Genomic DNA, 15,191 nt, shown 5'->3' with positions numbered 1-15,191 from the left:
GAAGAAGCACCGTATTTCAACACTGTGTGCAAAAATCCCAGTGGGATGCAAGTCAAACAATAACAACCATAAGACAATTCAGATTAAAGTTATCAGGCTAACTCTGTACTACAACAAACATGGCTAAACCAAAACGTTTTCAAAATCACCAAAATAAAGCGATAAAAAACCATGTAACAGTGATCATGGGAACTGTGATTCAAATTTAACAATAAACGATCTACATGACATGTACGACCAAACTTTGCAGCCATAGCTGGCTGCATGAGTTACTCCATAACAGCAGTAGCAGTATATTCTTGGTTCTTTCGGTAAAATCACGTAGTATCAACATTTTTCAGATAATCGCTGTCACTGCTGTTGGCCGTGAGCGGGAATCAAAATCGGGTCGCCCGGGTTCGTAGCACAGCGTAGCGCTCACCGCTCCACTACCGCTCCCCACTTGCACGCAATCACGCGTCAATTAACATTCTTCATCAATTGCACGTGCTCTCGGCAACGATTGGAGTGCACGGCACGTGTCCTTACATTGTTTTCAGGTGAAACGAATCATCACGTGGGGGGGGGGGGCTGATGTGGTTGCGTGACAGGCAATGAAGTGGGTGTCTCATGGACAATTTGGGGTGTCAGATTAACACCCCCCACCCTCATCCTCCAACCGACGATTCCATTTAATTGGATATACGATACTATTAAAGGCGTCGATTTATTTAAAAAAAATAGTTTTGTTTACTCTTTCTACCATGTGTGTTTATTTTCCTGACTCGTTGGAGCAGCGTTGTTCATTTTATGTCTGATGAGGCCAATGAATCGATGTTAATCGAAGAGCCGACGCGTCATTACACACCTCCTACACGTGTGTGTGTGTATATATGGCAGCTGGGAATCGCTCGCTCCCCCTCCCCCCCTCTCACTGAATGCGTCTCGATTCTCACTGCAGTGATGGTACGATACCGTTTGCTCTCGAGTCTTATAGTCGCGACTGCCTGGCACGTTCAAATAGCCCATGATGTTGGTTCCACTAATAACTCGTTGCACTGCCTGCTCGTGCTGCTAGCGCCAACGTGGACACGTACAATATGTTTCGCACCAGCGGTCATTTCCTGCTTTTGAAAGATCGTAACATCCTGCATGCGGTTTCTCATTAATGGCATTGCTGAGGTGGGGAACGAGGCGAAACGTTTATAGGTGTAAATGTGACTTGACCATCTCGAGTTGTTGCATTGCTGCGTGTGGCAACGTTGATCGTTAACACCGCAGCGGACTGATCGTGGATCTGAATGCTAGCGACGATGAGTTTTTTTTTTGTCGAAAGAGCCGTTTGAGTTTTGCTTCGAATTTCTCTCCGTGAGATTTGTGGACTTTAAATCGTGGATTGCGCAACAATACAACTTCCATTTGTGTTTATCGTTCCCCGCTGAGAAATCGAGTCCACGCGCTACGTAAATGGGGGGGAGGGGGGGGTGCGCTACAGATGGATTTACTATTCTCTGCTCGCGTAACGGCAGCAGCAATGCGTGTTCGACAGCTCGAGGTCGTGGTGTGCTGCTCGCCACGACGAGAGCGAGTCACGCGTTCGTCCGTGCCGTTTTTGCCATTCCTCCTCCGTTGAATGCCGAGTCTCCTTATTAACGTTGGGCATAGTTTTGTTGAAATGATTCCCTCTGGTACCTTGCAAGACCTGTTCACACGTTTTCGTTGTCGTCGTCCGAGATACCCCCCCCACCCCAAGCCTTGGCCAGGGGGCGGCCGGGTCCGTGTCCTCTCTTTAAAATCGACTCCGCTGCCTGTGATGAGTAACTCCACGTGTTCTTATCCCGGCCACGAATGTCCTCCTAGATCATGGGTGGCCAACCTGTAACGGAGCGAGAGCCAAAAAAGTAGCCGTGAGTTCTGCAAAGGGCCAAGCGTGTGTGTAATATAATGACCGCTTTCGGTACAGCACGGGAAACATCCAGTATCCGTTACTAATGTGACCGTGTGTGTTCTACGTAATGCACGTTCGATAGAGCCGCATGCGGCTCGGAAGACACCAGTTTGGCCACCCGTTGTATCCCTAGATGCTGCTCTCTATCTGTACATTTCGATGTAAACGCGTGCCTTGCCTTGCGGTGTGTCCTGTGGCCAACTCTGAAACCCTTCGCAGCCTCTAAAAGACACAAAGAAGCAGGGCACGGCGGGCAAGGCTGCCGCTAAAGAAAAGAAGCCAAAATCCGGTACAACCGGTGGAAAAGCCAAGAAAAAGGTGCGAGATTGTAGTGCGGTGCAGGTTCTGTCCGCTAAAGGCGCTTGGGAGCCGTGGGGCCTGCCTCTCGAGAGGGCCCGATCTGACCACGGAGCCGTCTCGCTTCCCCCAGTAGTCGTGGGGACGCGGCTGCGTGGGGCTGCGCGCTACTGCGGCTGTGAAAGTGGATTTTGAGGGCGCGTTTGACCCACGGATTAATGGAAACGTGGCCAAGCGGTAACTTCAGATTTTCGTCGGCCTGTGGGTTTTTTTTTTTGGTACAGATATGGTGTGGGTAATGGACCTCGCAGCGAAATCCATTTTGTTGCACAGCACTTGTATGCTCCCCGCCTTCACAGACTCGCATGCCCGTCAACCCATAAGGTTTTACCCCGTATGCTTGTACAGGGAAATGTAGTTTTCAGGTCTATATGGCGTACAGCCGTTTCAATACGGGCACATTTGTTTAGTCTTTTTGTGTTCTCCTTTGTGATGGGACTTTCTAGGATGAACGTTGAGATTCGTATAACGGGCAACGGGGTGACCACTAAGATCTGAATTGAGCTGTAATAAGGTAGGGCACTGATAATGGTTTGACCAGAATGGACTCTCTTAATGACCAGCTGAAAATGCAGGTACAGACAAAGGTCTGTTCCATCAACAACAAAATATAATTACTCGTCGTGTAGGTCAATCGCGCCCAAACGACCTGCCTGGCCAATCATTGTCGGCAATATCCACAAGTTGCTGCTGACGTTTTGAACGGTGAAAACGGATTCGAGGGTCGCCTCTCGAAATAAACGAATTCTGCATGCTGGGAAAAATATTGTTCTAGGAGAGGCCTTTCAACATCGTGGGTGGTAAAAGTACAGCCCTGCAAAGTATCTTGGAAGGCTGCGACCGTGGATTGATGGGATTATTACACTGGCTGGAATTGGATGATGGGGGGGGGGGGGAGATAAACAACTTGGACTGTGCACTGCTCCCATACCCCCCCCCCCCAACTCCAATTGCGGTCTCTCGTCCACGCACTCTGCTGCAGTGGTCCAAGCAAGTGTCGCGCGAGAAGCTGCGAAACATGGTACTGTTCGACACGGCCACGTTCGACAAGCTCCAGAAGGAGGTGCCCAACTACCGGCTCATCACGCCCTCCGTGGTGTCGGAGCGCCTGCACCTGCGCGTGTCGCTGGCGCGCGAAGCCCTGCAGCTCCTGTGCGACAAAGGTGCTGCGTCTGCTGTTGCTGCGTCAGCTGCGTCGGTTGCTACTGCTGTTGCTGCGTCAGCTGTTGCTGCGTCAGCTGCGTCATCTGCTACGGCTGCTGCGTCGGCTGCTACGGCTGCTTCGGCTGCTACTGCTGCCACCGCCGCGTGTGGCGTAGGGGGGGGGCTAGGTGCGACCGCCTTATCGATGCTCTCTGAGCTGTTCGCTAACTTTGGTGGCGCGTGATGAAGCCGCACCCATCTGGCCGTGGGTCTTCCCGAGGTCCGCCGAAACTTAAGGGTACCGGTAGCGGTTTGTAAAATATCAGCACCGTGAAAACGGACAGCACCCTGGTGGGGTGACCAAAACACGCCCGCTGCTGCTGCCGCCCAGTGCCAACCTCGATTAGGTGCTCGCTAAAGGTCCCTGCTCCCCCCCTCCCCCCACGGCCTATGAAGATTATACGGGTGATCTTTGTCTTTGCTTCGTCCCAGTTGACCTTGAGAGACGGCTATCTTCAAATTGGCATCCATAACTACTTCTGGTGGCGGAAAGCGAGGATTGGAGTTTGGTTAACTGTGAAACGCCTCCTGATTAGCACGGTTGGCTACGTACGGTGCAAAAGAAGTACATACGCTGTCGTGTATTGCCTCTTCCCGTCTCGCCTGTGCCTGGTGAATTTGAGATTTCCCCTGGCCCATGCGTGGGTAACCAACAGAAGTTGGCTCCTCTACAGGAGGGGGATTTGTCACGGGGATTGGGAGTAACTTTATCTGGGGGAGATAGTGTTTGCCCTCTGGCTGAATACATATACACCGCGGGGCGCAGTGTGGATGATGAGGCAGAATCTCTCTCTCTCTCTGATTGTCGGATTAAAATGTTATGCGGCGCTCCTGGTAATTTTCCACAAATCGTTTTTAAGTTCGCTGAGATTTTTTTACAGCACGTGCGTTCATTGCCATGCGCTTGTGCCCCCCCCCCTTACAGCCTTAAAAGGCTATAACAGAGGGAGGGGGGAGGGATCGTTGCGTTTTTGTGTGTAATGATAGATCTGAATGGGGGTTGCTAGCCTTGCGGTGCGTTAGACTGGAATTAATTTGGGAAGCGCTTCTTTGATTTGAGGCCGTTATGGGGTTTTTTTTTTACCACCGTGGTACACATGCTGCCATTGGAGACCACTCCAGAGGTCCTGTGAACCGATCGCGTACAACGTGACAATAATTGATTGTAGCACGCCAGGTTAAACGCATCTGTTTTTCTTCCTATTCTCAAATGAGGAATGACGCGGCTCTCTTCCCCTCCCATTGGCAGCCCTGATCCAGCAGTCGTGTATATTACACATGCCTATGACGCGGTGAAGTGAGACCTACCCCACACATGGCACAACTACTGTCTACTTTCCCCACAAAGTGGTTGTTATTTTATCGCCCTCCAGAGAGGGGGGAGGGGTTGATGGGCCGAGCCGACCCCACAACCAGGATTTTGAACTCACGAGCGTCAGATTGCAAGCCGCTCTCTACCGCTGAGCCACTTTACACCACGTGCCTCTATAATCGACGGGTGGGAGGGGGGGAGGGAAGCGTGGGGGTGACGGGCGTGGGTCGTGGTGCAACGCGTGCGGTTCGCAGGTATGATCCGCAAGGTGGTGCGGGAGCGCGGCCAGCACGTGTACACGCGCATGGCGCACACGGAGGACGGCGCGGACGGTGGCGACGCGGGAGGCAAACAGCAGCCACAGCCACAGCAGCAGCAACGCAAGTGACTTCCACTCGCTACGAGAACACTGTCACCCACCCCCCCTGATCTCTCCATACTCGATCCCAAAGTTGCCCCCCCAACCATCCCAAAGATCTCCCTTACAAGCCACAGTCATTTCATATGCCCTGCTTCGGTACGCCCAGCCCCATTCCTAACCGTGCTAGCTTACCAGCCCTAATCTCGAACCCGAACCACATTGCCCAACTCGACATGCCCAAACCAATCGAGCCAACCACAGTCACGCTGGCGATCCAGAACCCTACCTATAACCATACGTATAGACCTGACCCTGCTACAGTAGTCATGCGTAATCCCAATGTTGGACCGCCCCACAAAAAAATAAAATTCTGCATTCCCTTCCCGACGACTAGCGGCTTTTCCACTTGTTATTGGTTTCCCAGGAACCTGTCCTGGGAAATGCGTCTTCCCCGAGGCCTTTAATGTCTCAATTTGTTGTCGGTTGTGTAGCGATACACCACTCGCCCAAGACGATGCATTTCACATGTAGTTCACTCGTCCTCTTGAGATTTCCTACCCTCGAAAGATGCATCAATGTGTCAATTAAATCAAATGTATTCCTGCTGTAGAATACTTGCATGAAATTGAGTGCGAGATTGTTCAAAAATAAAGTGAACAAATATAACTGTAAATGGTACACACGAGATGAAAAATGTATGTCAACAATACATTGTAAATCTAATCCTGACCACCTTCGGTCGCGATGACGCATCGAATCTCCTGCGGGAACGATCCATTACGTGCCCCTAGACTAGCCACGGTACCCACTCCCATGCACAACATAATCATGAGCGTCGTTGCAGAGAAAATCAATTACAATCACCAAGTCTCATTTCGTATCTGACCGTTTCCACGTCGAGAAAGGAAAGGATTTTTTATTTTTACCGCAACTTATCGGGCTCCCACGCACGGCCTTGCGGGAGTTACTCATTTCAGCAACCGTTGGTTGAGGACGAGCAAACTCTGGACAGGTTATTAAACTCCCGTGTCATCGCCCTGAGAACGATTGTTAAGGGCTCTTTTATAAACTTTAAGTCTTATTACTAAGGCCCCCGCAGACCCGGTGACACTTGCTGTCCACTGTTGGGTTTCCAATCGGTAATTTATTCCGCAAAAAAATCTAACCTTGCATTAATACACATTGCTAAAAATAGTCTAAAACCACCACTTGGCTAACCACTGCCGAGGTGAAGGCCTCCCCTGCAGAGTTGATCATGTGGGTTGTTTCAACCATACTTCACCTCCTCCCCCTCCCTAATATAGTGTATTTGGCCTACTCTTCCATTCTGGCCAGGCCATATTTAAAGAGGTGGGAGTAGCCCACACTGCCCCACCACACGCCGCACCTCCGATTAGCACGGTTGGTGGTTACGTACGGTACGAAAGAAGTTCAACATAGAACTGCGGTGCACGAATATATATGCTGCTGGGGGTAGATGGGGGCAGGCATGGAGGAGCGCGAGGCGATCGTTAGACTAGAGGTCGGCAACCAAACTAACAAGCGAAATGTTATGAATTATTATGAAGCGAAATGTGTTTTCGTATTGGGTAAAAAAAAATGCAAGTATTCAAGAGCCGCAATGCTTGTGCATATGTGACGGTGATCCTTGATAAGCACTCACTAGACAGTGGTCCTTGATTAAACAACGTCACTAAGCAGTCAAAGAGCTGCATGCGGCTCCGCGTGCCGCAAGTTGCCGGTATGGACTCGCCGTGATGCATCATTTTTATCCGGGGCGGGCCGAGGCCGGAGGATTAAAACAAACTTTCCCATTGGTTTTCGTCTTCCGCGTGGGGGAAATTGAACTGGTGACCTCTTGTGTTGCAAGTCCAGTGCACTCGCCGTTACATAACGGCGGCATTCCACTCGGGTGCTGTGTAACCTGTTAAATGTGTTCCGCTCAAGAACCGAGCCTACAATAAATTTGCATCCATGGATATTTTTTTGTGTTATACTAAATTGTGGCCACTGCGTTTGGGCTGTGCTTTGTTTAGTTATAAAGGCATTTCCAATTGTAGATGCCTGGAATGAAAGCGGTGTGTGTCCTCAAATACAAAGGTCGTCATAGGTGATCGCTAACGGCACTTGCTTCAACATTCTGTTAAAGGCTATACGGGCGATAATTCGCTTTGTCCTCAAATATCAATTTGGTCCACTTACATCATGTCGGTCGACTATATCGTAAATAGTTAGGATGTAATTGTTACGAATGTTAAGTGGCTATTGTGAAGTGGGAAGCCGCGTGGCGTTAGCGGCTCATGTTCTGAGCTACGAGCGCTGTGGCTCGTATGACTGGCGAGTGATATTGATCCTGGGTGTCTCCAACAAACCCACACGGATCGTGCAGAGTGGTCTCGACATATAACGCTGCATGGAGAAAGCCTGCTCGCAGTTAAACTTAGAAACCAAACTTTTTATTTACCAGGTAAGGCCCACTGGACTACACAACTCTTTTTTTAAACAAGTGACCTGGCCACAAATTACGGCTCAACGAAGTGGCTTAAGTGGACATTTATTGAAGCCAAATACTCGAAACGCGTGTTTGGGAAATGTGGAGGGGAGAAAAATCCGGAGGACCCAGAGAAAAATCCACGTAGGCGTCAGCGTTGGGATCGAACCCACTAGCTCATCGCCCCGGTCTTTTTGTTTCCCCCCCTGCACGTTCAGAGTTGACACCACGCGTTCAGAAGTATTCGGCTGCTGCTGCTGTACATCGCCACGCGAGGAGCCACCTCGCTTGAGCTATCGTTTGTGGCCAGGTCGCTTCCGAAAACGAACCAAGGGGCCGTCCATAAATGACGTCACGCACCTAGGGGGAGGGGGGGGGGGTCAGACATTTGTGACGATGTGTGACGAGGGGGGGGGGGTGGTTGTTAAATGTGACGTCGCATCAAAATGCACAACTTTAAATACAGTATATACAATACGTTCCACTTCAATATACTTTTTAATAAATCTTTTCTCCTATAACATCAGTGTAGCGCCACGTTAAATACGCACTACAATGACAATAGTTTTAATAGATTTGAAGCATATGGGAATAGGTTTTACCCTTTTAACTGGCACAAAAACTGACACCTTTATTCAAGGCATCATGTTTGCAATGACCACAACACAAGCAGTCAAAATGCAAACAAAAAAGACAACTCTGATAATAATATGCACTGTCCTTGAATTTGATTGGTCCACACCGATTTGAAGCATGTTTTATTTATTTATTTGGGGGGGGGGGCAGAGCTTTGTGACGTCATATTTGAGGGGGGAGTCTGACTTTTTGCGACGCCGTGTGACGAAGGGGGGGGTATCAAAAATCGTCCAAAATCGCGTGACGTCATTTATGGATGCCCCCCCCAAGTAGCTCGGTGGAACCGGTAAAAATAAATAAAAATTAAACGTAGTTTATTTTTAAGGTTTACTTCAACAAATGAAAGGTGCTGGCGTGTTGGCTCTCGATGTACCACCAGGGCATTCCCGTGTTCTAAATGCCATCTTCAGTTGTGGCACGTGGAGGTCGAAGGCCAAAATCAAAGAGCCGAGTCCCGGTTTAAAACTCGTCGTGTTGTCGCTGAGCATTGTGGGTAATCGCATGTACACGTCAATAGGATGTTTGTCAACATGCCGATGTTGTACAACGGATGCTATTTTTGCGGTAAAAAAAAGTCAAATGCGTTGATGCATACCTCTGTTTAAAGTAAAGGGGATTTGTTTTAAAATCCCTGATTAATAGTGGAAGGGCTAAAAACAATGCGCCCCCTATTCTACCAAGTTTCATTTTTGGTTTCATAGTTTCATTTCATTTATTTGGTATAGCCCTGTGAGCCATTCGGCTCTTGAATCGGGTGCAACCACAACAAACAAAAAAACAAGTGTGGGGGGGAAGGCGATGCCCCCCCCCCCCCCCACCGTCTCATTTGGAATTTCCTTTACAAGGGAAATCTTGGGAGGACGTGTGCCAACTTCACGTAAGGGTTGTAGGATCTAGCAGAAGGAAGTGATGGCAGGGTGCGGTAGCGTCAACAGCATTGGCCACGATGGCCTCCTTTGTTCATGAACTACTTCGGCATTGTTCCACCCCCCCCCGGCTCCGGTGCATGCGATGCACGCTCCGGTGCTTGTGTAGAGGAGTACCGTGAGGACCCAACGAGGTGCGAGCGCAGAAAGAGGGGCAGAAAGCGAGGAGCCGCGGGAAAAGGGATAGGGGGCCGTCCATAAATGACGTCACGCGATTTTGGACGATTTTTGACCCCCCTCGTCACACGGCGTCGCAAAAAGTCAGAACCCCCCCTCAAATATGACGTCACAAAGCTCTGCCCCCCCCCCAAAAATATATATAAAACATGCTTCAAATCGATTTAAACTATTGTCATTGTAGTGCGTATTTAATGTGGCGCTGCACTCTGATGTTGTAGAAGAAAACATTTATTAAAAGTATATTTAATTAAGTAGAACGTCTTCTTTGGTTCTTTCGATAAAGTCACGCAGAATGAGAATAAAATAAAAATAAGACAATAAAATTCTCACGACGTTTCGTCCACAACACAAGCGGCCTTCTTCAGGTGAAAGAACAGAACTGTCGGCACGACAGTGCTTCAATGAGTGCTGCTGAGAATCGTGGCGTCTTTTAAGGTCGGTGATAGGTGTGAATGACCTAAAAAGCAGGTGAATTAAGCATTGGAATAGCTAGGGATTAGCTTGTGACAAAAAATAGCTGTGTTAAAGTCAAAGTTTACATATCAACAGAGGCATTTATAGACCCTAAAGGGCCTCCAACTACCCAACTATCATACAGTAAACCAATGTAAGAAAAAAACTAAGTCTATATTACATCAATATAATAATTGTACTTAATATATTCTTCAATAAGCTGAGCTATTAATCACAAAGCAACTGGGTATACACTACACTATATAATGAATACCATATAGTAAAACCAATGAAAACCAAAATATAAACTACCTCAATGTTTTGATTTAAAGCTTTCGTAACTGCAGTAATTCATATTCTTAGCTCTTTCGGTAAAGTCACGTTGAAGGGAAACAATAAAATAATAACATGGAGTATTTTATTATTTTATTGTTTCCCTTCAACGTGACTTTACCGAAAGAGCTAAGAATTATACCTCAATGTTATCAATAAACTCTCTATACTCTCCAATCAGCTGAGCCACCAACAATAAGTCGTTATATATCACAATGCCATATTGAGAACAATGGCGGTTTTTCTTCTCATCAACGAGCAGCACCACGGACAACGAACGAGCTTCGTTCAGACGGACGAGTCAATCCATGTTCGGGAACGGAAGAGGGAGAGAGACAGCCATAATGCGTTGTTATACTCCATGTTATAAACCATACCATTAACCGTGGTGTGAGAGGCATTGAGAGGCAATGTCAGCGAAAGAGCTGCGGTCTGACGGTAACCGTAAAATACAATTAATTAAGAACCGAAATGGTTTAAAAAACATATTTCCAATGGTTACTAAGCCAGAATCCATCTTCTCAGTTGAAATTGTCTCTGTGCTTGTATATATGGATGGCCTCATGGACGAATCTCTCATGGTAGCCGGTTGGCTTGCAAAGAACCTCCGTCTTGGAGAAGTCAATGTCATGTGAGCCCACTGAATTATAACAGTGATCTGCCACGGCAGAAGAGTTCGTCCTACCGTGTTTCAAGTCTGCTTTATGTTCGCAGATGCGGTCCGAGATATGTCGTTTGGTTTCTCCAATGTAGTTGCTACCACAGAGGCACTTATTTTGTAAACGCCCGGGTACTGTATGTCTGGAACAATATCTTTACAGATGGGACCAGGTCACGGATTTTATGTACTGTGTTGAATCGGACCTGGATCTTGTGTTTATTCAGGATTTTGGAGATCTTTTTAGCGACCCCTGCAATGTAGGGTAAGGTGATGGTTTTGAGTGGCTCCTCAATAGGGTCCTTCTTCGTGACGGGAGTGATGGCTTTGCGGATTGTGTAGTCGGAGTAACCATTAGCCCTGAGAGCCTGGTGTACGTGCTTGAGTTCACGGGCAATGTGTTCCTGGTCGGAAATGCATTGAGCTCTATGGTATAGAGTCTTGATGAGGGAATTCTTCTGAAATGGATGGTGGTGGGAATCCGGTTTCAAGTAAGCATCTGTATGGGTAGCTTTTCTGTAGACAGAGTGGCTCATTGAACCATCAGGTCTCCTTTTAATTAAGACATCCAAAAAGGGTAGCTTGCCATCTTTTTCGACCTCCATGGAAAATCTGATGGCTGGGTATATGGAATTGATGTGGTCGAGAAATTGGTCTAGAGCAGGCTGGCCATGTGGCCAGATGACAAAAGTGTCATCCACGTACCTCTTCCATAAGGTCGGGCGTAGAGTGGCAGTATGGATGGCGTCAGTTTCAAATGTTTCCATGAATACGTTGGCTACAACCGGAGACAGAGGGGAGCCCATTGGGGTGCCCTCAGTCTGTTTGTAGAAAGTTCCATTCCAGATGAAGTATGTGTTGGTTAAGCAATGTCTCACCAGGGGGGTACATCAGTATGCAGTCCTTGATGAACCAAGTCTTCAATGATTGCGATGGTGTCAATTATTATATTGATGTAATATAGACTTAGTTTTTTTCTCAGATTGGTTTACTGTATGATAGTTGGGTAGTTGGAGGCCCTTTAGCGTCCATATACTAAATGCCTCTGTTGATATGTAAACTTTGACTTTAACACAGCTATTTTATTGTCACAAGCTAATCCCTAGATATTTCAGTGCTAAATTATCCTGCTTTTTAGGTGCTTCACACCTATCACCGAGCTTAAAAGACACTTTTTTCACCTGAAGAAGGCCGCTTGTGTTGTGGCCGAAACGTCGTGATAATTTTATTGTCTTATTTTTATTTTATTATTTTATTCTCATTCTGCGTGACTTTACCGAAAGAACCAAAGATGATGATTCCCTGCAGTCACGAAAGCTTTAAATCGAAATTTAAGTAGAACGTGTTGTCTATATTTATTTAAAGTTGCACATTTTGATGTGACGTCACATTTCTCAACCCCCCCCCCTCGTCACACATCGACACAAATGTCTGACCCCCCCCCCCAGGTTGCTGACGTCATTTATGGACGGCCCCTAGAAGAAGGGGGACCGAGAGAGCAGAGGAGAGAGAGAGGGAAGTTGGGGTGGAGACGTCCCTGGGGGAGTGGGGGGAAAGGCGAAGACGTGAGGGGTAGCCGCAAGAGAGAGAGTGAGGAGGGAGAAAGGGACGTGGGGCTAGCGAGTGCCTGCCACGGCTGGAAGTGTGGAGAGAGAGAGAGAGAAGGAGTGCGAGTGGAGGAAGAAGAGTGAATTAACGGCGAGCAGCCCTGAATAAGAATCTCGTCTCCGTGTGGTGATTCTGCAACATCCCGGGGTGTCCAGAAGTCGTATTCTACCCTTGTACAACGTGGTCCGGATATCTTGTGACCCCCCCCACCCCCTTTGTCTATAACGTAAACAAAATTTAAAGTAAGGGTTATTTAAAACATAAATTATTACGCAAAGGGAAAAAAAAAACTGTTAGGGGAAGATTATTTGGGACATTTGAACCAACCTGTACAATTGCCCCGTTGAGTAAGCGCTGCGTGGTTATCTTCAGGTGTCGTAGATTAGGGGTCCTGTCCCAGCGGCCGGCAACCAAAATAACAAGAAGAGACATCTTTGACGAATTCTGTAATAACTATGGCTATATTTTTGTTAAACTTCCTTCGCACCGTACGTAGCCAACCGCGCTAAACGGAGGTGCGGGTGAAGGATAACAAACGCAACTCAAATCAGTTTTAAAGAAGTGAATTTTCAATCCAGTAGATTTAAAAGTGCATAGCTCCAGTAGCTTCATAATCTCGGATAGGAAGAGCGTTCCAGACGGCCGCAGAAGCTCATCTGCAAGCGCTCGGTGCGGCGACCGACTTTGTCCGATGGCCGGTCAGAAGCCGCTGCATGCTCCTTGCCGAGGTCCGCAAGGTATTTGTGGTTCGTCTGTGACGATGCACGTGGGGAATCCGGAGACGTCGGTCCTCAAAGGGGTGGCGTCACGAAGCAGTCCTTGACGAGACGCCACGGGCGGCTGCTGAGCCGCCGGTTGCCCGAGCCCTTGGCCCACCCCGTTAAGCCATCGCAGAGGCGTGCGCGTTGCGAGTTCAATGGGGCCACCGTGGCTCCCCCACCACCACCCCTCCCCCTCCCAATCGGGGCACCAAGTGAGTGGTTTTCCAGCAGCGTGATTGCATGTGTAACTTTTTGTGTTTGCTGTGAGTGTGACCCTGTGTGCGGGCACGATACTTTTTTGTTCGGGGCATGTTTGTTCTATGAACTTGCAATTTCCAAGGCCTCATCTGGGGATGGGGGTGGGGGACTGGATTTTTTTTTATGAGCGGGGACGCTCAACATTGCCAAGTAGCAAGAAATATGAGGCTAAATGCTTCCAAGCCTGTATGTCCGAATAACCAACTCATCCCACTGACGAACAAGAACAATCGATCGTCGTGCACTGCCTTGTCATTATTGTTTTGCATTGAAAATGCCTTCAGCCGCAATGAGCGCTGCAGGGAGTTAATCCAATTGCAGCTACGACCGGGGCGCTGCTGCAGACAAACACAGTGAGTGACGCACGTAACAGCAGGAGCACAGATTAATTGGCAAGTTTACTTTAGAACCAAAAAATGAGAGCTCGCTGCCTGCTGTCACTTGTTCAAGAGGGGAACTGAGTAAACAAATAAATCAACAACAACAACAACAAAAGAACAGCGACCAGTCGCTGCCTATGCCTCTTCCACGAGTGGGAGACCCATAGTGGCCACCCCAATCAAATAATGGATCAAGCAAACTGTATCAATCAAACAATGAATTAAGCAACAGTGGATCAAGCAAGCAGTGGATCAAGCAAACGGTGGATAAAGCAAACAATGGAGCAATCAATCAATTTATCAATCAAACCATGGATCAATTAAACACTTGATCAAACGACGGATGAAACAAACAATGGATCAATTAAACGATGGATCACCCAGATAATGAATTAAGCAGTGGATCAATCAAACCGTGGCTCAAGCAAACGATTGACCAATCAAACAATGGATCAAGCAAACAATGGATCAAACAATGGACCGTACATTTGCATTCTCAACCCGCTCTCCGGCAGACTGGGCAGGACGCTGTTTTTGAAGCTATCATCACAGAGCTCGCAAACCTAAACCTGGACGTGTAATTGACAACATGCTCGCCATGCGCTAGCAGATGTGGCCGATGTAGCACAAAAAAAACTTTTAAAATGAGGCGAAATTGTCTTTTCGTTGTTATATATATTGAACGACGCTCATGATTGGCTTGCGTTGCGGATCTTAACCGAGAGGGTGTTTGCCTTATAGACGTCTGGCAGTTCAGAATCTGAATATGTATTTACACTGGTGGAATCCGATGAGCTATGAAGCTCTTTTTCGCAGTTCACCACATATTGGTTTAAGCAACCTTGGCTGAAGAGACACTGAACATCGACACCCGTCTAGAGTGGTGCCTACATGCTAAGCTAATGCTGCTAAAAACAACCAACTCTCAGAATCAGAATCTTTATGTAGACTGCAAGAGGAATCCGATGAGCAACGCAGCTCTTATTCACAGGTGTCCAGTATGGGAGGGTGAGCGAGTTACAACAGCAGATAGAAGGCTGTGTGACCAATGAGACCTAAAGAAAAACGTTTATATTCACGTGGCGAGACAAATTTATACAGGAGGCATTATGCAGTTTAACGCGAAGGCTTTCGCGACCAATATCATTTGTAATAAAGGTTTTTGGGTTCGATCGCGTAAGTATAAATGTGTCGTAACCCTCCACCACCCGACACAGCCAATGATGCTGGATGTAGTTACCAGCGAAACGTCGTTCTACTCAAATTATAAATGTTGTGGATTGACTCCAACACACCGGTGGGCTGAAGTAGTAACTAATTGGCGAGTTTTGTTCACGTGACATCCTT

At 47.8% G+C, this 15,191-nt stretch overlaps 1 protein-coding gene and 1 long non-coding RNA gene across 3 annotated transcripts; one reads left to right on the top strand and one right to left on the bottom strand.

Moving 5' to 3' along the window:
* Positions 1-718: 718 nt before the first annotated feature.
* LOC142929636 (uncharacterized) lies at positions 719-13,332 on the bottom strand. The gene is made up of 2 exons (XR_012945826.1): positions 12,773-13,332; positions 719-1,855 (listed from the first exon to the last, which is right to left on the bottom strand). It is a non-coding gene; the product is annotated as an uncharacterized LOC142929636 (long non-coding RNA).
* LOC116948171 (small ribosomal subunit protein eS25-like) lies at positions 790-7,139 on the top strand. 2 transcript variants are annotated; one of them, XM_032964612.2, is made up of 4 exons: positions 790-945; positions 2,147-2,245; positions 3,267-3,447; positions 5,054-7,139. In XM_032964612.2, exons 1-4 carry the CDS (start codon positions 790-792, stop codon positions 5,185-5,187), a joined length of 570 nt encoding a protein of 189 aa, XP_032820503.1. In that variant the 3' UTR covers positions 5,188-7,139. The 2 variants fall into 2 exon arrangements, with proteins under 2 accessions (XP_032820503.1, XP_032820504.1); XM_032964613.2 differs by lacking the exon at positions 790-945 and adding an exon at positions 1,071-1,161.
* Positions 13,333-15,191: the final 1,859 nt, after the last annotated feature.

Source organism: Petromyzon marinus, chromosome 32, assembly GCF_048934315.1.
Source record: "Petromyzon marinus isolate PM22_M1 ecotype Great Lakes invasive population chromosome 32, UKy_Petmar_22M1.pri1.0, whole genome shotgun sequence".
NCBI classification, from domain to species: Eukaryota; Metazoa; Chordata; class Hyperoartia; order Petromyzontiformes; family Petromyzontidae; genus Petromyzon; species Petromyzon marinus.
This window is presented reverse-complemented; position numbering and strand designations above follow the sequence as displayed.

What these genes read in the sequence shown, in the direction of transcription:
- LOC116948171 (XM_032964612.2), top strand. Translation starts at nt 790, where the DNA reads ATGTCTGATGAGGCCAATGAATCGATGTTAATCGAAGAGCCGACGCGT. An exon ending in GTGGAAAAGCCAAGAAAAAG is followed by an intron (nt 2,246 to 3,266) that starts GTGCGAGATTGT and finishes ACTCTGCTGCAG; the next exon opens with TGGTCCAAGCAAGTGTCGCG. An exon ending in GCAGCTCCTGTGCGACAAAG is followed by an intron (nt 3,448 to 5,053) that starts GTGCTGCGTCTG and finishes TGCGGTTCGCAG; the next exon opens with GTATGATCCGCAAGGTGGTG.